Source organism: Pagrus major, chromosome 6, assembly GCF_040436345.1.
Source record: "Pagrus major chromosome 6, Pma_NU_1.0".
Classification (NCBI taxonomy): domain Eukaryota; kingdom Metazoa; phylum Chordata; class Actinopteri; order Spariformes; family Sparidae; genus Pagrus; species Pagrus major.
The window spans coordinates 19,410,166-19,436,958 of record NC_133220.1 but is presented as its reverse complement, the minus strand read 5'-3'; the positions used below and the strand labels follow the sequence as shown (position 1 = coordinate 19,436,958).

General features: G+C 40.2%; 1 protein-coding gene across 1 annotated transcript in view; it reads right to left on the bottom strand.

The window, feature by feature from the left end:
- celsr2 (cadherin, EGF LAG seven-pass G-type receptor 2) overlaps positions 1–26,793 on the bottom strand; it is a 65,117-nt gene that overhangs the window by 34,311 nt on the left and 4,013 nt on the right. Inside the window, exon 2 of the mRNA XM_073468745.1 lies at positions 5,761–6,468. Coding sequence (XP_073324846.1) covers positions 5,761–6,468 — 708 coding nt within the window. The remainder of the gene's footprint in view (positions 1–5,760; positions 6,469–26,793) is intronic.

Below are 26,793 nucleotides of genomic sequence, written 5' to 3'. Positions count from 1 at the left end.
ATACTGCAGCAGTTATGAGACACAGCAGCCTGCATCTCCCTTCTTTGTTTGCTGTCATCACTTTACTGACTACTATTAATAAAGGCATCAAATCCTCAAAAAGTACTTCAAAATGAATAACACTTCAAAAAAGATCAAAAAAGACAGAAACTGTAACAGTGAGATGATTGTCTGACTGAGACTCATCTACTCACTAGTCCGTCTTTACAGGCCGACTTTAGATCTAACTATTCTACCTTGAACTTCACAACTTTTAGATTCACTGAGCGCTGATCTGTTAGTCAGTGAGGTTATGTGAAGTTTGGAAACAGAAGTAAGAGCACATAAATACCACAATATCTACGATACACCTGACACTAAATTTTGGATGCCTGTAGGATCAATCACAATCTTAAAATCATCATACCTCCCACCCTTACAGTGAAGTATGAAGATTTTAACTTTGAGAACAAGACAACTCTGGTATTAGTTCAGGAATCAGTATTGGCTGATACCCTGATGGACCTTCTCATGAGATAAAATGTTGCTTTGGTGCATCGGAACACAACAACAGCCTGCAAATATTCTGATTTTAAAAGCAGTCCATGCGTCTGGCATCATTTTGTTTCATCCATGCCATCTCTCTAATTCTCGACTAATTCTCGTGGCATTCAGTGCTTGGCAGGTGTTGATTTCAAACACTGGTGTGAGGTGAAAAATCGGGAGTGTTAACATTCCCCAGTGTTTGTTCCAAAAGCTTGTCTGCACATTAAAAGACAACACGACTGCATTCTCGATTACTGAATGAATTACCAGAAAAAAAACAAACAGACTTTCTCATCACAGACAGACGGAGGTCACGATTCACTCATTTTCACACAGACGTTTTTTCTTTTTTGAGCCTTTAAAGCGAAAAAAGGGAGAAAAAAAAAAAACCTCCTCACGCCGTGTGTTTTAAGAGAAACGTGTGTGAGATGTAAAGGAGGATAACAACCTGTTGTTCAGCATCTGCAGAATGACTCAGCCGGGCCAAATCATTCACTCGCTCCTTCTGAGGAACGGCAAAGATGATGGCTGTTATATTTTTTTCATTTTCTTTCCCGCTACCATCTGGCAACGCCTACGGTCCAACAGTTACACACAAGCACGCACACACACACGCACGCACGCACATACACACACACACACACACACACACACACTCCCTCCTTGCACTATTAACACATAAACATGCCACAGATTGTCCATCCAACTTTCTTACACACATAATCACAGCTATTCAGCACTTAGCTACCCACCCGAATCACACAGAGTGAGCAATTTAGCTCTCTCTCTCTCTCTCTCTCTCTCACACATACACACACACACACACACACACACACACACACACACACACACACACACACACACACACACAGCTCCCCAGCCTCACCACAGTGTGCGACTCAATGCTCACTGAAGCAGAACAGTGGGAGTTGTGTATCACAACGAAAAAAACATTGAATAAAACCTGCCTGAACGACCCTGTTTGATCAGACAGTCTAACAGCGTTATTCAAACATCTTAAATCACCAACTTAACAACCGTAATCAACTCTCAAGATAACTTGACAAGTCCTGCATTGCTGGATCTAACAGCACCTGGGTCTAAACCCCCCGCTGATGGTGATTAATGTAGTTGACGGGGGTCTATGCTGCTTTCAGTGTAAGCAAGTGAAAAATACACCCACTTCACCCACTCACGCATTCGCTCTCCGTCTCTGCCGATTCACGTTAAAAGCACCTGAGGTTCAACTCCAACACCCACAGCTGTGCATAAGAATATGTAAGTGCCACTCAACCTGGACTCTGAGTGACTGAGCCCACACATTCAAAAATGCCGACACTATTTCAGGCTCTATAAACAGCAGCATAAATAGGTGAAAAAAGCTTTTAATGTTTGATGAGGAATAATGGAAGCGGTGCCATTACCGTGAGCACTAAAACAACAAGAATGTGAGCATCGACAGTTTAGGTTTTTATTGTGAACCGGAGACCTTTTGTTTTGGAAGCAAATGTGATCTGTAGTTTTAGTTAAAGTCATCACGTTTCATGTGAAAATCAGATCGAGAAAGGGAGAAAGTGAAGCGCTCCTACAGCAGCTTCAAGTGCACACAGCTGCTGAACATCTGCAAATACATATAACGTTACTGAAGTATCACCTTAAACAACGATAACTTCAGAATAAATATGTAACCCTGTCTATATCAGTTTATTTCAACCTCCCATATTTAGCATCTACAGTGTATGCTTTATATTAAGTCATAAATAGTGTCAAATGTGCTACACTTAAGTTTAAAGCTGATTTAAGGCCATTTTCAAGTGTTTATTAATGTATTTGTCAACAACTGTAAAATTTATAATTTGTGCGTAAACCTTTATTGAATGATTGGCATCATAATATAACAGTTATAATCATTTAAATAAGTCTCTTTATGTTTGATTTAAATATGAATTATGCAGCATTATAAAGTATTTATTTAAAAAACACTCCTCAATTCTCCGTCACAACTGACAAAATACTTCTTCCTCTTGAGACTCTCTCTGCTCAAGAGGGCTAAAAGATGCATCTGAAAGCTACGTAAAGGTTCTTGACTAAAGTTACTCTTTCCAGGGTGAGGAGTGAAACTTCATGTTTATAAGTTGTGACACAATTAAAAACATTTATAAACCTGACTATGAATGGCTTCTACGTGTCTAAATATTTATAGCACATTTAGTTTTGATACGGTTCGTTATAAAATGTGCTTACAGCTAGGTTATACACTGTTATCACAGTGTTTATAGACACTTTCAAACATTTCATAGCAGAAGTTACTGCTGTTGACAATTACATAAACACTTGAAAATGCCTTTATATCTCTTAATCAGATCTTTAACTTGAGGAAAAGTACCAATGCAACAGTTCAGAATAATCTGTTAACATCCACAGGTCTTGTGAAGTTTGACTTGAGTACAATGACAAAAGAGTTAACAGCAAAACGCATTAAAAGTACCAAAAGTACAAGTACTCATTTTGTAGAATCCCCCTATTTCTGAATATTGCACATAAAACTAAGCAGATTATAATTCTTAATTTATAAGCATCACTTTAATGTTGCAGCTGGTAAATAATTTGAACTACTTTATATAATGCTGGGTAGCTTAATCTACTTTGGCAGGTGTTTGTTTACTGTGGCTGTTTTTGTTCCTGTGACCTTTTTATACCATATCTCTATATTTAGTCTTTCCTGTACTGCACTGTTAAGGAGTAGCGCTGTATTCTGTACAATCATAATAAGAGCTTTCTATTCTAATATATCAGAACTTATTTGTTGCTTATATCTCATTTTAAAAATCTGTAAAATAATTGTTGTGTGTGTACTGTATGTAATTGTAAGAACTTAAACTGACAGATTAATCTAGTGGCGTCAAAAGAACCATAAAAGTATCAAGTATCATATTATTGAAATACAATAGTAAAGTTCCAGTTCCCCAAAATGGTACAGAAGTACAGGTACTTACGTAAATCTATTTAGTTACTTTACACCACTGCGTATAATAAACCAACGAGCATGGTGCTTCAAAGACAAGATGAAACTCTGAACCACATTAAAAAGTCAGGGTTTGACCCACTTAACCTCTCAACTAAAAGATGGGGCAACTACCCTAATATTCATGCTGTATAAATTATCATACCTAATTCACTTCCTTTTTTCCCCTCTTTTTCAAAGTCTTCCCTTAACCATAAAATGAGTGAGACCGTATTTAACCCTTTGAGGATGTGAATAATTTTTGGAGCAGAGACTGAATAACAAATCCTGCAACTGGTTAGCAATTCTGCTGCCAACAGTAATAAATTAGTTCTTCATTATCGCTGAAAAATAGAAGCTTCTGTCCTCTCACTGTCTGCTTTGTGATGTGTTTTTTTTATCTAAGGTATATTAACCACGGGGCATTTTACAACCAGGGGACACTCTCCATCTGTAGCCATCTATAATTGATAATTTCCTTCCATTATTCCACTCAGGGATATGACTCTGGATGGAAAAAACATACTTGTTTTCTTTCTGCAAAACATTCGACACAAAGTAAAGATTTCTCTGCAAATCCCCAATCTTTAAATAGACATCAGCGAGGTAACAGAGGTTGTTATATCATCATTCATCCTGTTCTTTGAATGTTGGCTTTGAGACCAGTCCACTCCTACAGCTCAGGATGAAGTTATGAGTGTAGGTGTGAATATCTATGGAGGTATACAGGTTATTCAATGGCAGTAAGAAGCATAAATAGATATTGATTTTGATCAAAAATGCAGCAAAATGAAGTGTAAACAAATATTTTCATCATTCAGAGACAAAAAGCCACTCCAACATGAATAAAGAACAAACAACAAAACGCGTAACAACTGTTTATAGGCTCATGTTTGTTTGTTCACTTCCGCTGTGGCTGACTGCAAGGGATCCTCAAATCAATCACTCATCACTAAGTCTTTGTCTGCAGAGCGGCGGTCATCAGTGTACAGGACAGTCTGCGTCTATAAAGAGCCATGTTCAATAGAGAGCTGAAGACGGGAGTGGAGGGGACAGATGCAGACATTAAAGGCCCCATGGGATCTTTGTGAAGGAGCAGAAATTAACATTTTGAAGGCTGCATGTGGACAGCACTGTGACCTTTGACCTTTTAGTGGCAACACATTTGATGAAAGGAAAATTATTCAGTGGAACAGATTTGTAAATCCCTTCTGCCCCAAACAGTGACTGTCTAATTATAGCTTAGCAGACGTAGGCTAACAACGCTGCATGGTGCAGCAGTAGGGGCGATACTTTTTATCTTAAGAGACTGTTTTTTTATTTTCTTAATAAATTGAAATGTTCAGTAAGGAATGGATTTATTGTTTTGTTTGCCTGCTTTAACCTTAGCATGCCCAGCTAACTAGCTTACTACCTTCAGCAGCTAACGTTAGCAGCTCTGGCCTGCTTTTTATTTGTTTTGATTTGGGGAAGTTGATACTACAGCAACCCCAAACAAACCTGTTACCATGCCTAACTCATTGGTTAGTCATCATCCTTAAAGTCTTTTCTCTTAAAAAAATACAAAAAAATAATGTATGAATCTAATGCTTAGCTAAGCATCCAAGCAAGCTTGTAACAGTCTGAACTTACATTGTTCGTTGTCATACTCATACTAATAATACGAGGATTAATGTTAACTGGCTACACACTGCAAAACATAAACACCTTTATTTCCATGTTTTTTTACTCATGTCATTCTCTGTTAGCTTTAGCGTCAATCTTTTAGCACAATCATGTATCATGTTCTCATTTTAAAACAAATCAGCTGGAGATTAGCTTTCTAGCCATTTGAGCTTTGAGCAACTTTTTGTAATAAGCAAATCATCTTGCGCCTTTTGCAATAGGTTACTTGTTTATTCTTTTTAAAAATATTTTTTCCTTGTGAAAACCTACTTGGCAATTAACCTGAATGTGACTCTGATTGTTATTTCATCCAGCAAATGTGACGTTTTTCCACTGGAAATACCTCCATGTGTAAAATCAGAGATCTATCTTTTTTTCAAAATCTACATTTGAGTAGTAAATCAATCACTGTTATGATTGTTAACTCCATCATATGCTGTGTGAGAATGGAAAAATTAAGAGGCGCTGCAGCATTAACAAAAGGAGGTCAATTGGTTAATGAAGCCAAGAGAAAAAAAACAGCGTTGCTTCATCAGTAATTAAGTCTATATAAAATGAGGGCTCACCTGTGTAGTCCTCGAAGCACTCGCAGGTGTAGCCTCCCTCTCTGCTGCGACACACACCGTGGGCTCCGCAGGGTTTCGAGTAGCAGAGGTCAATCTCCGTCTCACAGTAGTCTCCCGTGAAGCCGGTGGGACAGCGGCAGCGCAGCCCGGCGATGGGGTGGATGGGTCTGAACAGGATGGTGTCTGATGCAACAAACGGCGCCAGGCTGTCGAACTTCAGCACGGACACACACTTCATGTAGTTCTCACATGGCTCACGGAGGCAGATGTTGTCATCGAAGGGAAGAACTTCCTGTGAGGAAATCTTAGCGAGAAGGCTGCGGTTCAGGTACAGCCTCTCCTGGAGTTCCTCCGAGCCAAAAAACTCTCCACCTCCACTTTCAATCCCTCTCCCAGGCCTGTCCCCTTCTTGGCTGAGCCCTCCAGGCCGCTGGTGCATCTCAGCCAACACGGGCACAGCCACAGACAGGCTGACGTTGAGGATTCGAGCGCTGACGTCGGTGTCGTCCTGGATGTTAAAGATAACCACATCTTCAGGGGCAGCAGAAAGGACGCGGGCCACACCATCCAGGAACTGGGCAAGCAGCAGGGAGAGAAAGTGCTCCTGGGAGGTATTGGCCAGCCTCAGTGTGATGCTGTTAGACAGCATTTCATCGGTGATGATGGTGACTTGGAGAAGGCACTGGGCCGAGACTGAGTGGACACCATCTGAAAAACACAGGAGGAAGAGGAAAAGAGTGATTAACTTCAGACAAATGGAACTTTTGATTTGTTGGGGGGGGGTTTTTGGAAGTGTTTTTAGCACGTGGTTTAGTCTTTTCTATAAAATCAGTGAGAATCATTGATGATCGAGTTGGATGAAGATGGCTAAATGTACTCCAGGTTTTATGTTGTGTTGTCACCTGATGTATATTGTTTAATGTTTGCTTGCATGGTGGGTTCAAGCATTGTTTTTACATAATTTGATCACCTTTTATGAATTTTATTATGTTTTATGTATCTTATGTTCAAGTCTATATGTTTGTTCCATATTTCAGCGGCTGCATGACAAATTTCCCCTCAGGGAGAGCAGAGCTAAGCTGAAGAATGATTCTTAAACACATTCTGGCCAGGAGGGAAACCACTGACTAAACTGACTCTCAACCACATCACATGGTCTTCAACCGCTGACAAATCTGTTAACATCAGAGCGCAGCAGCAGGCGTGATTTTATCCACAGCACTTGCTTAAAAAACTTAAATCAAACTCAATCTGCTGATGAAGTCTGCGTTATATGATTAAAAATTCCTGAAATAGCTAGTAAGTGAACCAGATAGTTAAAGGTGCAATACGTAAGACTTGGGCACCTTTTGAACTCATAGTCCTGAAGAATAGGGACATATCAGCAGAGTAACTGCTAACTACTGCTAACTGTAGCTTTCAGCAAATGTTACCCAGACATGAGTAAATACTGTATTTTTTGGGGACTATTTTTAAACGCAGATTAATACACATTTGTTACTCTAGCCTAGTGAGTATTTACAGCGGTATGGTGGTGTTTGTTGGATAAACAGTGCCCATGTTCACATTAATGAAGGAAATGCCTTCCAGTATAATGGTGCGGCTCATTAATGTGTTTTCAATAGTTTTTAGACAACAATGACCCTCTGTGGCACAGAGAAACAAGATATATCAGGCTCTGGACACATACAATACTTGTTTGTGGACTGAGTGTACTCTTGGTTTTGGTCTTTTCATGGGTTTTGTTGACATTAACAAACAAACCTATCCTTTAAACGACAAGATGTTTTCATCCTTTTTATTTGATATTGTGTTAAAAACCAAAGTTGCCAGCAGTTGAAGTAATAACACACGGAGCAGCTAATACAACAGGAATGCAGGATGGATGCAGGTACATGCATGGTGGAGGAATTATACAACAGCTGCTCCAATGTCACTGGGTTCAAGTATTTACAGACTGAGTAACAACATAGTTGTTATGTAAAATCAAAACCAGATGATAATGAAGGACTCACAAGCACAAATTGTATATAAATTCACACTTTGATGGACACCAACGCTTGTTTTTTACTCATATTCTTGGCTCAGACGAGTGTTTTTTTCCCTCAAGTGCCAGGACAGATAACAGACGTATGCCAAGACTAAAGAGAGAACAAGTGTATGTTTTCTTTCAATACATTCCAAGTTTCTAATCAGCAATTTCACGCCTGTATTCACAACTAACGCTTTGTTTCCTTTGTCTGGAAGCAGAGATGCTACTGCATTATACATGCCATACTGAGAGCCTAAAGTCTCAAATTCACCGGTTACAGCATTTTCTCAGCTCAGCAGATCTCTTTTATCTTGTTTTGATAGGAGATCCTGTTCATGTTTTATCTTCTATACATTCAATTCTTCGGCTTTGACTGTAGACATGTAGTGCTTTGTCTGCTATTATACAGTAGGCCTTGACTGTACAATACATTAATGTCCGTGTTAAGTAGGATTTGTAATGTAGATGTTGCTGTTGGTGAATTAAACATAAATGATTCTGTTTCATTATGTTGCTTTGCACGACAAACCCACTTTAGCCAATGTACTCCGTTTACATTGACTTATGTCTCCATTAAATTTATTTTCTTGCTTGTTTACTTTCTGCTTTTCAGCAGAAAGTCACTGTCTGGAGAACTCAGGGCTCTGTTCACTGAGGAGTAAAATTATAATGAAAACAGACTTGATACTAAACCATCCAATAAACAACAAAGAACACAAAGGGAACTCCTGTATGTTGCTAACAAGCACAAAAAGGATGGATCTGAGTCATTTACAGCTTCAAGGCTGCTCTTCATCCAGCAGATCAAATAAGTGCAACAAGCATAAAACTGAACCTGGATCATTGAGCTTTCTGCCCAGTGACAAGACGTTAAAGTCGTCTCATAGTCGTACGACAAACGTCATCCATCTGAAATTGCTCTTCCCATTACCTGAAATCATATCCCGACTTATTTCAAATCCTTTTTTTTTTATATCAAGTTTAAGATAATATCATGATTAATAATGTGTTTTTATGATCGTCTACAGGTGGAGCTTTTAATGACTGGAGGGAGGAATGTTTTTCATTTAGTAAATGTTGTGTTTTTAAATGTTTAATTAAACATATATATCTAACTAAAGTTTGCTAACATTAGCTGCATTAAGCTACTGGTCACACCAGACCAAGTAAGCCTGAGGCAGTAAATCCCCGATTGTATTGAACTGAGCGATGGTGCGTTTAATTGCTTATGAATTAAGCTTTTCACTTGTAAGTGGAAGATTATGCCATTTTGTCTCTAAAAAGCCTCTCTGAGGTCACGGAGAGAGGCCACTATCATTTTGTCCTTCTCACCGCTGGAAACTTCAGGTTTCTGTACCCTCAAGAGCAACAAAACAGGCTTAATCAAATCAAATGTGTCATGAAAACAAGCCTCTGCCTCTCCCTCCAAAATAATCAATGGGACGCTTTGTTTGGGGTGTCTGGACGCCGGCCAGAGAGCAGAACCTGCAGCAGAACTCACACAAACAAACAGCGCTGCCCAAAGTTACCAGATCCCTGTTTTGGCAGTGGGCGAGTTTAAACACATAGTGCCAAGGGAGGGGAGAGGAAAGGGAGGAGGAGGAGGGAGGGTCATAGAGGAAGTGAGACAGAGAAGCATGTTTGACACGGCTTTAATCCTTCTGCTTTCAGTCAAGCGCTTCCAGCACAGTAATAATACAGGGCCTTAGCAGAGGAAGTGGAGAAAAATCAAAGGACGCAGACAAGCAGGATCGCTCCTCCAATTCACACTTTACTGTAAACACACTCACACTCACACACACACCTGTGTACACGAGCAAACACTTGGAAACACACGTAACAGGGAGACGCGACAAAGGCAGAACAGCTCATAGTTTGGGATCTACACTTTTCCAAGAGGGAGGACAAATTTACATACAGAGATGCTCCTGATGATTGTTTTTATTATCAGCTAATCTGCTGATTATTCTCATAATCCACTGATTGATCCTTTAAGGTAGCTGGCGGTCAAGAAACTACCAAATGGTTGCGAGATAATCAACAGGATGAGGAAGAAGGGGAAAAAACTGCTTCACAAAATAATATTTTTCTGACTTTACTTTCTCTAATGAAATGCTGGATGGTTTAAGCTCACCAAGACCTCTAAAAATGATCCAATTAAAACAATCTGATGGAGGAAAATCACTCTTTTGTGTAACTGCTCACATTTCACTGACATATAATGTGTGACCAGGGCTGACAAGTACTGTAGACAGACTTTGTTTTAAAGGTTCTTGGGGTAAAAAGATAATCACCAATGTAGATTAAAATTGTGAAATATGTCCATCATAATTAAACAGAGCCTGAGGTGATGTCTTCAAAAAATGTGTTTTGTCCAACAGTCTGACACTCTAAAGTCTGGCACTTAAAGGTGCAATATGTAAGAATTGAACTTACAATTATTTTCAACAACAACAAAAAATATAGCGAATATGAAGAAATAACAGTTTTGTTATTATGTCAAAGACGTGTATGTATTATGTAGCTCTAGACATTTTTGCTTGTAAAGAGGCTTAAAAGATTGATCAGTTATTGAAATTTTCTTTTCTGGCAAATGACTAATCAGTTTCGTTCCAATTTTTGGAACAAAACTATTACTTTGGTTTCACATTTCAAAGACTACCACACAAGTTTCAACAGTGGTCTTCATCTCCTCAAGATGTCTATAGCAAAGGTCTTTAAAAAATCCTGATTCCTCAACTGTCACTCAAATACTACAGCTCGAAACACACACACACACACACACACACACACACACACAGAATAATGTGACAAATAAGAGCTTTTTGATATGAAGGTGAGTTGAGGACTGTACAGTAAAGCAGAGGAGCTATTACACTTTCAGTGTTGTGAGGGCAACATTTTACTGAATGTTCTTGAACTCCATTCTAACAGAAACCCAGCGAACAAACATTCTACTTTCTACCGCAGCCAAACACAGAGTAACAGTTTTCTCTTCATCCATTCAAGTCATATTATAACTGATACTGTGCTGCAACAGTAGCCAGAGAAACACAGCTCTCAGTGAACAGAAGCTCTTAAAGGTTAGGCCACATATAAGGACAGACATCGCCTTAATTATGTCCTCTGCCAATTCACATTCTTGGATGGGAGCTCGGGCAGAGCTCCAGGCGTAGACGCAGCGCTGGGAAACTTAGCGCGAGGAGAATCTCCCCTGAAAAGAACCAGACCATCCTTCAAAGAGGTCATTCTCCACGGAAGGATCCTTCGCTCAGGAACGAAGGGTAAGCGGGGCATTTTTTGGGGCCAGAAAGGAGGAAAAGAGGGATGGTAACGAGACGAGGTGCCAGCTCTGAAGTGTGACACTGCTTTCAGCGCAGAGTTCGACCCCCTCTGGGCCTCTGGGTGCCAGGAATGCTCTCAGCTAGGAAGTGGCGCCAGGGAAAAGATTAAACACACACTGTGGCTGCAGGACTGCCAAGGCTGTGTACGGCATTGTGTGTTTGTGTATTTGTGTGCAAGTGTGTGTGCGTGTGAGTGGGTGTAGGAGATCCATACGTCAATACAAGCAGAGCAGAGAGTGTACATTGAAGGAGTGGAGGTCTAGTTATCATAGAATCACTGAAGGGAGGACAAGAGCTTCATGACATCAATATTTTAAAAAGTCTGTATTAAAAACATCATAACTCACTGACTCTGGAGTATCGTGTTTTTTTAAATATTGGTCAATGCCTCACCAAATACACAAAAACAAAGATGTTTATATGTATTAAAGGCTGTGGGTCGACTTTTCAACCCTAAAGGCACTCTTTGTTACACTCAAAACATCAGCATGTAAACGAAATATTCCGAAGGTTATTTGCTCGTTTTCCAGATAAAAAAACAGATAAACAGAGCAGAGAAATCCTACAGGACATTGTTGAAAACTAACTGAGGCATGTTTGTGTCTCTCAGAGACACAAAGGCCACGTTTGACTGCAGGTTGAGGCCTCCGCACAGAGAACATAAATTATCAGCCAGAGGGTTTGTAGAGGGGAGGTGTACGGCTTTTTATCTCTGAAATATTAATGATGCCCAGTTTGAGCTGTCAGAAAAATTATGGACGACAAATACTCCACTGACACAGTGTTATATAAACACAGGGGGACGTTAGGATGGAGTGTTTGCTATGATCGAGCAAGGATATATGGACCACTCGGGATCTTAGTTTTGGTGATTATAGACCGCTGAGAGAGAGACAGAGACAAAGACAGAAAGAACAAATCGGTGAGACTGGCCTAATTAGACCACAAAGTTGCCTCTCAGTTGAATCCCAGAAAATGTCAACAAAGTCATGGTGGATAAAGATCAGAAGGACTGTGTGACCAAATTACTAAGAACAGAGACATCACCCACGACAGTAACCCCGACCCGCTCCCTCAGAGCTTCAGCTGCTGAGTTTATCAGTTATTTATGCTCCTATTTCTCTTTTTAAAGAGTAAGTTTTTGTCTGTGTATAAGACAGAATTAAGGACAGCCAGCAGAGAGACAGAGAGAACATAAAGCAACTCTGATATGAAAAACTGGATTATGTGGACACATAAGCAACCAAAGATAACACTGTATGAAGGCATGACCTTCAGAGGACTGAAGGTTAGTGGGCTGAACCTGCACCGCCTCCAGATACAGTCTACAAAGGATCATTAAAGTGGTCCTCATCAACCTATTCCAGAAATCTGTATTCAAATGACTGAAAGTGGTTGGAAAAACAGCAGGAAATCTAACTGCTATAACACCCAGTTTATCAGTAGTCACGTAAACAAGCTAATCGTAAATGTACAGTAGGCAACTTACAGTACTGTAACAGTGCCTGTTCAATTTGATCTTACATGATGTAACCTGACTTTACACAATGACAAAGATCACCAAAATGCACCATTGAGTGCACATGGTGGTATAACGACACATCCCATGTGTCCTAAATATTTAGGCAAAAGAAGGCAGCTGCACCACATTTAGACGAGCCTTTGTAATAGAAGAGAACCTTGTTGGTCCATTATTATCTCCACCAAGGAGGTTATATTTCCATCCATGTCCGTTTCTTGGTTGGTCAGTCAGCAGGATTACACAAAAACTACTGAACAGATTCCACGACACTTGGATGGAGGATGGGTCTCAGCCCAGAATAGACCCCATTAACTTTTGGTGCAAATCCAGATAAAGAAACGGATCCAGGAATTTTTTCTCACTTTCGCTGACATTGCAAGATAGGGGGAGCTTAAATTATGGTTAAGCTATTACGGGTGGTTTAAGATTCAGAGCGATACAGGGCTAGTGAGTTTGATATTGGATTTTGCTTGATTGAATAAAAAGGGCCTTGGTGGAGGTATGCACTCTACTGCACTGTGTGCCATTCCAGTTACATCGTCAGATTTTGAAACTGAACAAAGACATTGAGGATCTGAGCCTACGGAGGCACAGAGAAACACCACGGTTTTATTTAACCCTTACTAATTTCAAAAAGTTAGCATGTTTGTATGCTGACATTATAAACAATGATGGTAAACAAAGTAAACATTACACAGTACCTGATAAACATCAGCATTTCAGCACTGTCATTGTGAGCATCTTCACATTTAGCTTAAAAGCACTGTTGTTCCTAACTAGCGTTATTTTTTTCCAACTCTGCTCTGCCTCTGATTGGGTTAATTACCCCCCTTACCCTAACAAACCAAACCGATGAAGGCAATGAACACTAGCCAATCAGAGGCAGAGTAAGTCGTCTTCATGGAAGATCATGCGCCTGAGTACAGCTTCACAGCTTCATGGCTGCAGACTTGTTCTTTAACATTACTCAACGTGAACAGCTGCAGACGATCCTGTGAGAGTAAAATCTAATGTCACAATCATGTTGAGGTCTGTGAAAAATTAGCTCTGCTTACACTTGTGAAAAACAACCTGTGAAAAATGCAGTCTGTTTAAAAACGGTCGATGTTAAAAGAGAAGCTGTGAAAACTGTGCAGACTGTGAACTTAAGACAGCTTTTCCCTGCAGGTCTGTGGACCAATCAGATACAATCTTTAGGTGACGAACAAGTAGCAAAGTTAGTGCAAAAATGCCCTTATTGTCAACTAAACTACTTCCCCAAGATCACCTCGTCCAGCAGGTTAAAAGACAGAAAAGATATTTACATTATATCAATGCACTAGCTGTTATTGATTAAGTGTCTTTCTTAGAGAGGACAGAGACCTCAAACGTGGCTGCTCCACCTCCTAAAGTGCAGGTTAAACACTGAGCCAATGAAAACACCTCTTCCTTTTTGTGGGGAGGGGAAACACATTAGAGACACTATAAAAATACCATTTATCATCGAGACAGTGCAGAGCAGATAAATAATCGCACTTGAGCAGCTCTCTCTAGCAGCCATTCATCACATGTCTCATGGTACCACGTTAAAAACACCACAACCACACAAAAGCACGTTAATTCTGTGATCTTGAGCGGCCGATACTCTCTCACAGGCGACTGTGTGTTTCTCTGCAGAAGTGTGTCATGATGAGGGGAACCTCCGGGTAAGAAGGTAATGAGGTTGAGCAGAGCCTGTCTTAGTTGTTCAGCATCAGTACACTACTGTATGTGCAGCACGCACCGAGTACTCACTACATCAAAGAGCGCAAAGCCAGGGTCCCATTTCCAAGATCAATAGGGAGATCATAAATTAAAAATCATTTTGGAGGGATAAGGGCTGTGCATGTCTTTGCATTTCACCGCTTTTACAGCTCGAACCAACGAGCCACTCCGCAAACTTACAAGCTTTTAATGAGTTTATGATTTGGAAATGAGCATGCAGAGTGTTACTTTCTGTTTGGTTGTTTGTTTGAGGACAGAACAGTTAGATCTTGGCTCATATTTATCAAACTTCTAAAACTTCTAAAAGTTGCACTGAAAAATGCTCTAATGAGACATAAAAAGAAATTATTTGCTGAAAGTGAAGAATTAGACACATTTATCAGCTGACAAACTCCTACTTACAGCTCTGAAGTGACCAATCAATTAAGGTACTTTAAAACCCTTAACGACTGATTACTGCAATTTGTATCAACTACTTAGAGTCAAAATTCGAATATGAACACACAGATAGGATTAACATATTTTTAAGTTACATTTATACTTCTATACTCTTTCATTGAAAATAAATGTCCATAAATCGGCCCAAAAAAGAGGGTCCTGAACTCCTATAAGAACTTCTTAAAGAAGAATCAAGTTTTTACGTTTTCTTAAGTATCAAAGTAATCCAGTGGTAGTTGTCTGTACATTCATGAGTAGATTGCAAACAGGAACTGCCGATAGCTCATTCAGCATACTTTCAAAATAAAAAATAAAACTAAATTGGAGCATGGAAGAAATTCTGCTGCTTGGTAATGATGTAGTGAAGAGAATGCAGAAAATGCAGCTTTATTTTTATTGTTTGTAAACTGGGAGACGCGGGGTAACATCCTATCAAATGCTGACACCCTATGCAAATGGTAAGCTAAAACGACCTTATCTTGAATAGAGTATCCATATTGCTTCACGTCATGTTTTATTCATCTAGATAAATTGTATTTTGTACTCCAGAGTACTCCAGAACATGTCTCAGAAGATGTCCATCTCAGTTTCTGTACTGCCGACTAAGGAAACCTCTGAAAGCTTTGTTTAATAAACAGCTCTGGAAATGTAAGGACAATTTATGACGCAAGAAATTTGATAAATAGCTTTTATTCTTGTGTTTTAGAGTGGGAGTAAAGACTATTTTTACTTTCATCTTTCACTTAAAACCAAAATCTCATTCTTAAAGTAGTTTAATAGATGCAGGACTCGGCTCTGAAATTGAAAGAACAGCTGTGTCTGCCAGGCCTCGACAGTAGGTATTAATGGTAAATTAAAACATTTTTAAAATACTGTTGACAAGATAACACAGTGTGAAGCTCTTGTGAAAAGTGTCACGTTTGCATGTTGCTGACAAACAAAACCACACAGGGTCACAGAGAGGCGACACATCCATACCACACAGCGACCAAACAAACCACAGAGCACTGACCTGAGTACAGTCCCTGTGGGGCCACAACAGGACACAGTTTAATTGAATTAGAATTAAATACTCTGCCCTTGGAACAGCCTTGAATCACACACATTAATTACTGAGACTCTGCTGCTGTATGTGTGTATGCGTGTGTGACCCTGACTAATTCATTACATTTCACTTGTTCCTTCCGGAGCGCTTTCCCTCCACACTCACACGGATGAGTTGTGTCGTCACCTTGACACGTTTATGGCCGGTGTGAGACTTAACCTTACAGGTGCTGGGACCCGTCAACATGGGGCCCACTGGACTGTAAATCTAGCCAAGAGTGAAATCAGACGAAGCCGAAACACTTGTTTAAAACTACAGAAGACAACTGGAGCCACAACTGTTCCAACACACACTGTAACTGAGGGGCCCAGACACCCTGAACTAACTAGGGCAACTGTTGCACTGCCTCATGTCGCGGCCAAAAAGCTGCACTTGAACACACCGCAAAAGCTACTGTGGGTGGCTAACTAGCTCGTACATTCTGCCATTCGGAAAGGGAAATTGGTAGACGTGGCCCTAAAGTAAATAAAGTATAGTTTATTTAATCTTTTGTGAAATTGTCAAAATATGATTAATAATTGACTAACGTGCCAAGTGTTTTATTTTATTTTTATTTTTTTTAATTCATGGCAATGGACCTCAAGTGGACATACAGGAACAGAAAGCACCCAGCAGGACAACATGCTTAATCCTCACCTTCATACCAGTCAGCACGCTGAGGTTCAATTAACACCCCCATTAAGAAGAGAGAAAAAAAAAACAGTCCTGGACAGACACTAATGCGTGCTGATGAGGGTTAAAGACCGAATGAGCAGGAGTTTATCATGATGCTGGAGCTCTGTAGCTCAGTGCTCTGGCAGTGTTTTGAAAAGTCTTATATCTGTTAGATCAAGCTTATCAGATGTCTCCTTCATTAAAACTAAGTGCACCCTGTTCAGTGTCGATTTAATTTAAAAGCTGGAATCTCAAGATCCGGTGATCAAAAGGGATGCAGTAAAATGCGGCCTGCTTGAATTAACCGGGGCTGAAAGGTGAAACACACTCAACTGCTGCTTGAATGGGGCCTGATGACTGGTTGGGGGGTGGGGGCTATGCATTGCAAAGGGAGGGACAGATTTTTCATCTCATTACCCCTACACACCCCCCACCTTCTCCCCTCTTCCTGACCCCCCACTAGACAAGCAACGGCCGAAGCTGACACCCCCCCGCCAACACCACCACCACGCTCTGCATAAAATACTTTAACGACGCCTGCCAGGGCCTCCGTGCACCTACAGCAACTCACATCACCATCGAGCCAACAGGAATCAAGAGGAGCTTTTCAACAAAGACCACAGCGGGCTTGTCCATGGCCACAGCCAGGAAGAGTCCAAATTTTAACCCACCTGCTCATTTTTGACTCACTATAAACAAATTTGGGTAAAATTCTCAAAAGATTTGAAAAAAGAATCACATAATTTCTCATTTTATTCATTTTTTAATCAGATTGTTGTTACAAAGCCATGTCTAAAAGTATGTAATCCTGGTAGAAAAAAATCACGTTTTTAATAGTTTTTCACTTAAATGAGTTAATTTCTAGATATTTAATCCAATCACTCAGTTTCTGTTTTCATTTTGTTATTCTTAATATTTTTTTTAAGATTCAATTTTACCGTTTTTGTTCTTTTGTTTTCACGTTAGAAATAAAAAATAACAATCAATCAAAAAAACACACACATCTTAATCTGCCTTAAAAACATCATAACATAATTGATAGTTAACTCTACTTGATGTCATTAAACTCCCAGATTCCCAGAAACATTACAATGGGACTGCATTACCTCTCGTCCCCGGCAGTAGCTATGATCCAGTGATTTCCCCTGACTTTTTCACGTAACAGTGAAATGGATGTTACAGTGACTTCCACTTCCGTAATGTGACAAATTTCCAAGTGAAACACTTAAGCTTTTGTATCAAATGATATATAACATGGTAACTGTAGCTTTAGAAGTGCTAGTGGGTGGATTTTGTATCAATCTTCTCATCTAAATCTCCACCAGAAAGTGAGAGAATTTATTTTGCAAAATGTCCAACTATTCATTTAACAAACTTTCAACTTTTCCTGATATCACTCTGCTAGCTGGTACGAACCACAAGCTTACAGTCAAGTGCGGTTTTGTAAGTAAAGAGACACATTAGATTGGCCAAATGTCAAGACTCAAGATGAGTCATCAAATCATTATTTTTCTTCTTCTGGAAGAGAAAATTTTATTAATATTGAATTATATCAACAATTAACTGGTACAATAGATTTCAACTTGAAAATGTTATTTTTTATTTCACTTTGTCTAAAATACACACAAAATAAACTACTCTGCCATTATCCAATCTAATTTAAACACTATTATGATTGGTGAGTACTAAATTGCCGAGCTTTAGAAGTCAAGAAATTGGTAGCCTGGAGGGTAAAACGTGCCATGAGGGCTGAGAACGTTAAAGCTCCTCTAATCACCCAAAACACTCTTGAACAACCGTCGCTTGGGAAATTTTCAGCTCACATTGACAGCAGACCGAAGCGGATTTGTGGTCGGTCTGGGATAAAAAGCTCCTCACCTCCACCAGGCTGAAAACTGTATTACTGGTTCCATTGTTGGGAGAAGGCTGAACCACAAAATCAAACACATCTGAACGCCAACAGATCATGCACAACAGAAAACCTACTTGCAAATCACACTCTCAGAGGAGGGAACGGACAGCATGCTCAGACTCCTACGCAGCAGATTTGCTGTTATCTGAGCAATGTCGAGGCCGTTACATCAGGCAACACAAATTACACCGAACATCATAATATGCAATTATCAATTCCACTGTGTGCAAGTATGTGCATGAATGTCTGTTTGTGTTATTTTGCTTTAGAACAGAAAAATATACGGGTTAAATAAATATTCATACATCCCTGACCTTGTTTTTGAAATGATTAGAAAACCCAGATGTACTGTAATTTGCTGTTTTATGTTCTCTGCAGATAAATTAAGCTTAAGTAGTTAGAAAAAAGAAAGATCAGCTGTAATGATAAACACAACACAAAAACACCTAATTCCTGCAGTGCCTGTGAAGTCAATAATGAAAACTGCTTGTGCAGCTCAATGTCAGCCCAAGGATTTCAATCCAGAGGATTGAGTGCAAACCCACAATCCCTCTACTGATTTCTCCATTCAGGAGGAAAGCTGACTATGTTGGAAAGAGGCCATTCGTACTCATTTGCGGACCCTGCCACAGCATCCCCTGATGACACTTTTCTGCTGTATCTGAAAACCACGAGAAGAGGACATTCCACAGATTCTTCCTCTATGGTGAAGCGGCTTTAGAGCCACAGAAAAGGATCTGAACTCTTCCAATCAGAGCATTTGCATATCAAAGGAAAACTGCTGTCAGCGCTGTAGTAAAGAGACATTAGCATGCAGGGACGTGACGTGACCAGAGGCTGTTATTCAAACGTACCAATAGTCATTTGAAAGATATTGGATACTTAGCATCCAGCAGCACAATCATGACTTTGCCTTTATTAGGAAGCTTTCAAACAGAGCAGGCAACAGCTCAAAGTTATATACCAGGTTTGATACCAGCGTGAAAAAAATAAACAAGCTATTATATTAACTTATCCTGACAGTTTAATATCTGAAGTAAATTATTTTTGGAAAGACAAACTGGAAGACAGTCTGCTCAGATCAGCAAATATAAAAAAAAACTTAAAAAGAATCCACCTGCACCTCCTCAGTAAACGGTATAAATAGTCACTCTCACTCAATCAGTGCCACCAAACTGTGAAAGCACAATCATACCACTGCAGTAACTCACGAGGAAACCATCTGTTTTGTTAGCCTGATGCCCTCCTGTCAGTGTTAATATAAATTAGATGGTGATGTAACATCTCAAACTCCTGCAAGGTACGGTTCACCACCTCTACCAGTCACACCTCTTACCCTCGTGTCTTAACAGCCTAACATTGACAGTTTGCATGGCACAGTTGAAGCGTATGAAACCAGGTCACTGTGAATTCTCTGGTTAGGTTCAATGCTAAATGAGCGCAATGTAGCATAAAGGTAACGGCTTGTTAAACAAACACAATCTGTCACGTTAACTGTGTGAAAAACATGTACTCTCTGTACGGAGGTCTGAAATTGTTTTTCCTACACAGAAGAAAAATACTTTGTCTCGTGTACCAGAACAGGAGTTCCCAAACATGAACTCAGCACCACCCATCATGTTCAAAATGTGTTCAATTAAAATGATTTGAGGTACATAAAAGTGGATATTGTTAAAAATACTTGCTTTATTCAATTTAAGTGTCAAAGTGAAGTAAGTCTGTTTATGTTTATATTCATACTGAATATGGAGAGAAGAACACTTTAAACATAGCCACACATTCATAGATATTTATCCACTGCTTCTAACAATTCCAACCATTTATTCATTAGTTTTAACTATATCAACCATTTATATTTGACTTGATTGAGTACTTTTAGATAATTCAACTATTTATCTAATAATTTTAGCTATCTATCTAACATTTTTCTACTACTTTAAGCTAGCCATTTAGTTTTCTTTTCTCACTTGTGTAACTTGTTTTCAATCTCTCTAGTGTTTCAGCTAACTGAATGTGTGTTTTGTTTAGTTTTTGTTTTTTTTATCAAATTAGTTTTCTTTTTTTCAAAATAGTTAGACTTATCTTTCCATGTACCTCATGGCAACTGCAGAAGTAGCCCCTTAAACAATTAGCTCTGGATCTGAATCACTGTACTGGAGCTTTATTATACTGTACATGCTCAGTCAGAAGGGACATTCTTTCTTCAAGTTTCTACATCAGACTGTACAGTAAATAGGATAATTCATGGATGAACAATAGGCCCGGTGAAACTGTCGTGAAGACAGCAGCACCGGGGCAAACAAGTGGACACAAAGACAGATGGAGGGGGGGAAGCCCCAGACAGAGCAAACTCCTATTGTCTGCTGGGATGGCGAGGACAATGCAGGACAACGCTGAGATATATGCAAGCACCACAAGGTCCTCACCCCAGCGATCCACTGGCCCTAATCCCAAACGCGATTTCCCCTCCTGACACATATAGATGATGTCATCCCCTCTGCTCATCCGCACCCTCACCCCACCTCAGCTCCTCCGGACCTTCAATGCAACCAAGCGTAGCGGAGAAGAGCCCACAGCAGGATGTTCTGCTGCTGAGAAACAAGCAGGCAGCAAGAAATCGGATACCCTTTTGAGCGCATCTGTGTCACAATTCAAAGAGCTTAAAGACAACACTATCATATCACCGCGAGCTTTGCACTCGCGGGGGCCTCTGAAGTCTGTCACACGCAAGACTAAACTTTATCCTTTAAAAACACAGCAGATGGAAAGTTTATGTCTGAAGTCAGGTGTCGGCTGACTTGCTGCATGTCCTGTAAAAATGCTTACAGAGTGAAAGCAGGACAGGTCAGTGTGTCCCGGAGCATTACAGGTCCAAAGAAAGCCTTACATGCTTCACTGGAAAGAGGGAGAGGGGGACAGTTGCTCTTTAGAACTTTATGTGCCTCCCCTCCCCCCCATCTTCACTCCACAAAAGGGACCTTACCCCTCGTCCCCACCCACAAGGAATTTCTCAGGCATTGCTGGGTTCACCATGACAACTGGGTGCTTAACAAAGCATTTCTCTTAGGCATTCTTCCTTTCACAGGGGAGAGAGGGGGGGACAACAGTCAAAGGAGGGAGAGACAGAAGAGAGAGAGGAGGAGGGGGGTTAAGAGGGAGGGTGGAGGAGCTTGAAATGATGGGAGGGAACAGTGGAGGTTGCAGGGGTGAGAGCTATAGACCCGGCTAGATAGGAGAAAAATGGGGAACGGTGACAGGCAAACAAAAAGAGGGAAAGAGAAACAGGATCAAGGTGATAGGTGATGTTAAAGGGAGAAAAAGAAGAGAAACAGTGCTACAAACATTCCAAGCAAGCCTGCAAGTGTGACTAACGCCGACCAGGGAAGCACGGAGAATGAAAGGAGCGCATTACGGATGACTCCAGTCGCACAAAACACGGGCCGAGCGTTTGCAAGCTGTGACTTTGAGTCCTATGAATCAACCGTAAGGAAAACAATAATGCATCAAGCATGAAGAGCACAGAAATACAAGGTACACTCTGCTTGGGTGAAATAATTACATGAAGTGGCGAAGAGAAAAGCAATCAGAGTGGTCCAGCTGTTGGAGGCCACACGCACCCACATACACACACAGAAATATACCAGATTTGTACAGCTTGATGGGCTAGTGTTACAGGAGACAACCCCCTGAGAAAGTCCCTCCACAGACAGCTTAAAGGTTTAATAGATTATAATGAAATTACGCTGGCTGTGAATGTCTTGGCTCTTACTTATACAGTAATGCCACTTCGCTGTCAAACTTGTCTGAGCCAGACCTAAAGAGAGTTTTCTCCATTAATATTCCAGTCATGTAGCATAATCTTATGCAAGAATGGTGAAAGGCAGGGGTGAAAGGGCTCTAAGACAACATAAAAATATATTCAACGACATGGAATGATTTGAAAAAATTATCCCACAAAGAAATCTAAGAATCTAAATGTCTACAGGAGACATATTATGCTCATTTTCAGGTTCATAATTTTATTTTGGATCACTATTAGAACAGGTTTACATGCATTAGTGCACAAAAACATTTTCTCAAACTGTATCTCCGTCTGAAACATTCTGTTTTAGCCCGTCTCTTTAAGGTCCCCCTACCTGAATACCCAGTCAGCTCTGATTGGTCAGCTCACACACGCCTGAGCAAGCATTGCTAACAACAGAGCAACTGTGCTAAATATATCCTTACATGCCAAACAAGCCGCTAGGCAGAAGTTATGCAAATGTTGGTGATGTTGTGAGATGTCACAAAGTCACTGAATTAAAGGAGGGACTACTGACGATGTGTTTCAGGAGCTGTGTTTTCTGTTGGAGAGAGAAGCTTCTGTTGGTGCGGACTTTGACCTTTTTAACTTTCAAGACATTTTACATGCACAAGAACATATAAAAACACTGAAGGAAGGAACAAAATGAAAAAGCATAATAGGTCTCCTTTAAAACTAACTATAAAAGGACCAAATAATCTGAGAAACCAAACAACTTGATACACAAGCCTATAGATTGTTTGCTGTATGTGGCCGAATGCCAGCGAGCAGGCTCACACGAGTTTGACAGTGAAGTGCCTTAACCTTGGAGCATCCACGGCCACTTCACACTCACGCTTAAAGGGTCTCTTCTCCCGACAGTGAGCAGAGAGAGAAAAAATATCTGCTGTCCGTCGACCATGTAATTTGAGCATCTGTACAACCTGCAGTGTGATGTGAGCTGAATCGAACTGCCATCATTAGTCGTGGAGGCGTGTTTGTCTGTTAAATCTCTGCATTGGCTTTTGCTAAGTGAGCATGGGGGTTGATATTGGCTTGGACTCAGAATTTGATTAAAACAAGGACAAAGTGTCCTAATGGCATAGTTGTGATAATGTATACATTGTATATCAGCCACACAGGAGCTTCATATTTAAGCATGTAACTACTACAGAGGCGCTTCATAGTGCAAGAAATGTATAGAAATTGACACATGAAAATAATAGTGACAAAACTACAAAAGAAACAACAAATTGGCCTCATATTCAAACTACCCGGCATAATAAGGTGTTGAAGATTGAAGGATAATGAAGGATTAGCTACACTTTCCACATGGAAATTAAAGAGGGTTTTAAGAATGAAAAAAAGCAGGGGGAAAATCTTTGCCATCAAATGCAAACATCTATTTATGCAGGCTCACGCTTGCCTGGGAACAGTAGATCAGCCCCGGAGTATGTCAACGCTGGTCTGACAGATCCCAGGATGCAGCAAAACTAATCCCACAGACGACAACCAGCCTCTCGCTCTGCAGTGTGACCACAATACAGAAGTGACACATGGCGAATTATATCATCACATATGTCAGTTTTATCTTCAATGTGGCAGAGATGTGAGCTAGCATTCAACAGATCCGTGAAATCTGAAATAAGTTTCAGTACACTAATTAATTCACACACAGCCCTAATATGACTCTATCCTTTTCCATTCATTTAGTACGGAGGAAGGCCCAACGCCCACGCACCACTGCTGGAATTCTGACTCTTTCACTAACATAATTAAATAGTTATAAGCACTAATTTATGCCAGTGCACACAGCCAATGCACAACAAGGCAGCAGGATGATCAGGTTATGTGGCTGTCGGATGAGTTTTTAAGTGCCTGCTTGTGGTTTTTAATGACAAAAGAGTCAACCTGAAATCTAAAGAGCAACACTCTCTGTTGAGAAGATCAGTCAAACTATTGAGCTTGTTTGGAAGAAAAAAGGTATTTCTTCAAAATACCTTTAACATAAAAAAAGGTGATTTTCGTGTTTCTCAACAGGCTTGTTGCTAGGATCAATAGGTTTTTTTAGTGACCAGCAAATCATAAAGAAATCAATGAGCATATTGAACCCACCCGACCATGTCTGTAAAACTGTTATTTCAAGCCATTTATTCATCTTGAGCCATCTTCTCAATTCTTTATAGGTAATTTTATGCTTTGCAATGGTTTCTACGAGTTACTTTAAGTGTTTTTTATAGGGCGGGAATGTAAATGGGGGATTTCTTGCATATTATTGAAGTATTCATGACCAATTCCACACATAGTTTACCTGCCTGTGTTTTTTTTCCTTCTATTTCTTTTAAGTGCATTTGTTCAACTGGGTGGCAAACTGCTGCCTTTGCAGGGATGATAAAACCACATTAAATTGAAATGAAATTACTCAGGCTGTTTCTTTAAATATAGTTCACTACACACCACTTAACTCTGTTTTATTTTCACCTCAGGTAGCACGACGGTCGCAATTATCTTTATGGTGCATTTTTATAAGTAAAGAGGAGAACTCCTGAACAGTTCAGCATGAAGTGCACATTGAGAAGCTTTCAAGATAATGAAAAAAAATCAAATGATACTTCATATAAAACACATATAAATCATATTTATGGAAAGTGAAATTTGCCAGTCAGACACTCATGTCACTGCCAGACTATCAATAATCTGACATTTCGGCCTTTAAATGCACAATATATCATTTCTGCTGCTAGAGGTCTCTCAATCATAACAAACTAAAAGATGTAAGTAGTGTGGGGTCATGGCAGTCTTCATTTGTTAAACAATATTGTATATACCTCAACTCCTCCATACAGTATTGTATAATATTGTGATTAATTAAATGTTTTTTTTATTAATGTAACGTGACCACAAAATTGATCATTTAAAGACTATACTGAAGTTAATTACTTCATAAATTTAAACATTTTAAGCCAGAGTGAGGTCCAGTTTTATCAGAAAGTAATTACTGTACCTCAGGGAGTTGGGTCAATGTAAAGGATTATATTCCTGAATTCAACTTTAAGAAGATCATCCTAATCTGTGGATTATTCAAAGGTTACCTTCCCAAAGCAACTGCATAGGAGACACTCTAAACTTGAAGCAAAGTGTAGCTACATTAGGGCTGTTACATCCATGTCAGTCTGAAGAGTGGTGCTCAGAAACGATGTTAATCACAGTCCAACAACATACAAAAGAAGCCCATCAAAAATCGTCCATCATATGGGGCCTCTTAAACGACAGAATAAAGAGAGAGATAATGGGAAGACTTGGGAGGTCCCTGGAGGGAGAAGCCTTGGAAAATTGGGGTCAGCAGCATCCATTGGAGGAGCTCATCTTCCTACCTCATCTCCTCCTCAGACAGCCCCTGTCTAATGACTTTCCTGCTCTGTTACAGTACGACTGTATTTTAGAAACATGTTCCCAGTTTACACAACCGCAACTTAACCCCTCCTTCCCTTCCCCCCTCCGTCCTCCTGCCTCCCTCCATGTCCCTCTGTCTCCTGCAGGGGTGCTGACACATAAACCCCAGCAGGTGCTGGACGCGGTGGGGAGACCCAGCCTCTAATTGGTCCATGTTGGAGTCACAGCTGTTGCCCCCAACCACAGCCTGGTATGAGCTCTAGCGCCTGCCCCTGAATCGACAGCTCACTATTGTTCTCCAGAGAGGTAATGCTCAGCTTCAATCCATTATAACGACTGCCCACTCCAACCATACAGTATCTGCTATTTGGTCTCAACTCATCAACAAACAGGAAAGGCTGCCAGTCACTCAATTGACACCGTTTTCAGAAATCCCAAGGTCCCTCTCACTGTTATTGTTAAGTGTCTGATTTCATCTTTAACCTTGACGTCCAATTTTTTAATAATGCTCCTTGGTTCTGTTTCCTTTTCTCTTAGGTTGTGCCAAGGTCAAAGAGAAGGCAGATTTACAGCAGATCACACTGCGTCAAATAAGCTCCAACAGAGGTTTACAACAACACCCCCCACCTCTTTCTCTCTCTCTCTCTGTGAAAAGCAAGTTCAGTCACATTTCTGGAGCAAATAAAACTCTGCAATTTGTGCAGGCATGCAAAATTAACGGTGAATGGAAACACAAGCGGCTTAAGACACGCAGGTTAAGGAAGGCAACACAAGCAGTGAGCATGAACACTAAAGAAGTGTCAGGCTTGTTTTGGATCTATATCACCCTTCTCATCAAGTCCAAACCAGTTGACCAAATACAGATTACTGGTAAAAATACTGATTTTGATCTCAACCAACTTTGGTTATTCACTGTCTTTATGTCTAACACATCAACAAACCAGCATCCACTTAAAAACACTTAAAAAACATCAACTCTTTAACCTGACTCTATACAAGCTATAGAAATAGACTATAATCGAATTAGGTCTTTCTTTCTATGTGAGAGAGGAGGGGGGTGTGGTGGGCAATTATGGGGCATGATCAGTCTGCCCACTGGAGTGTGGATC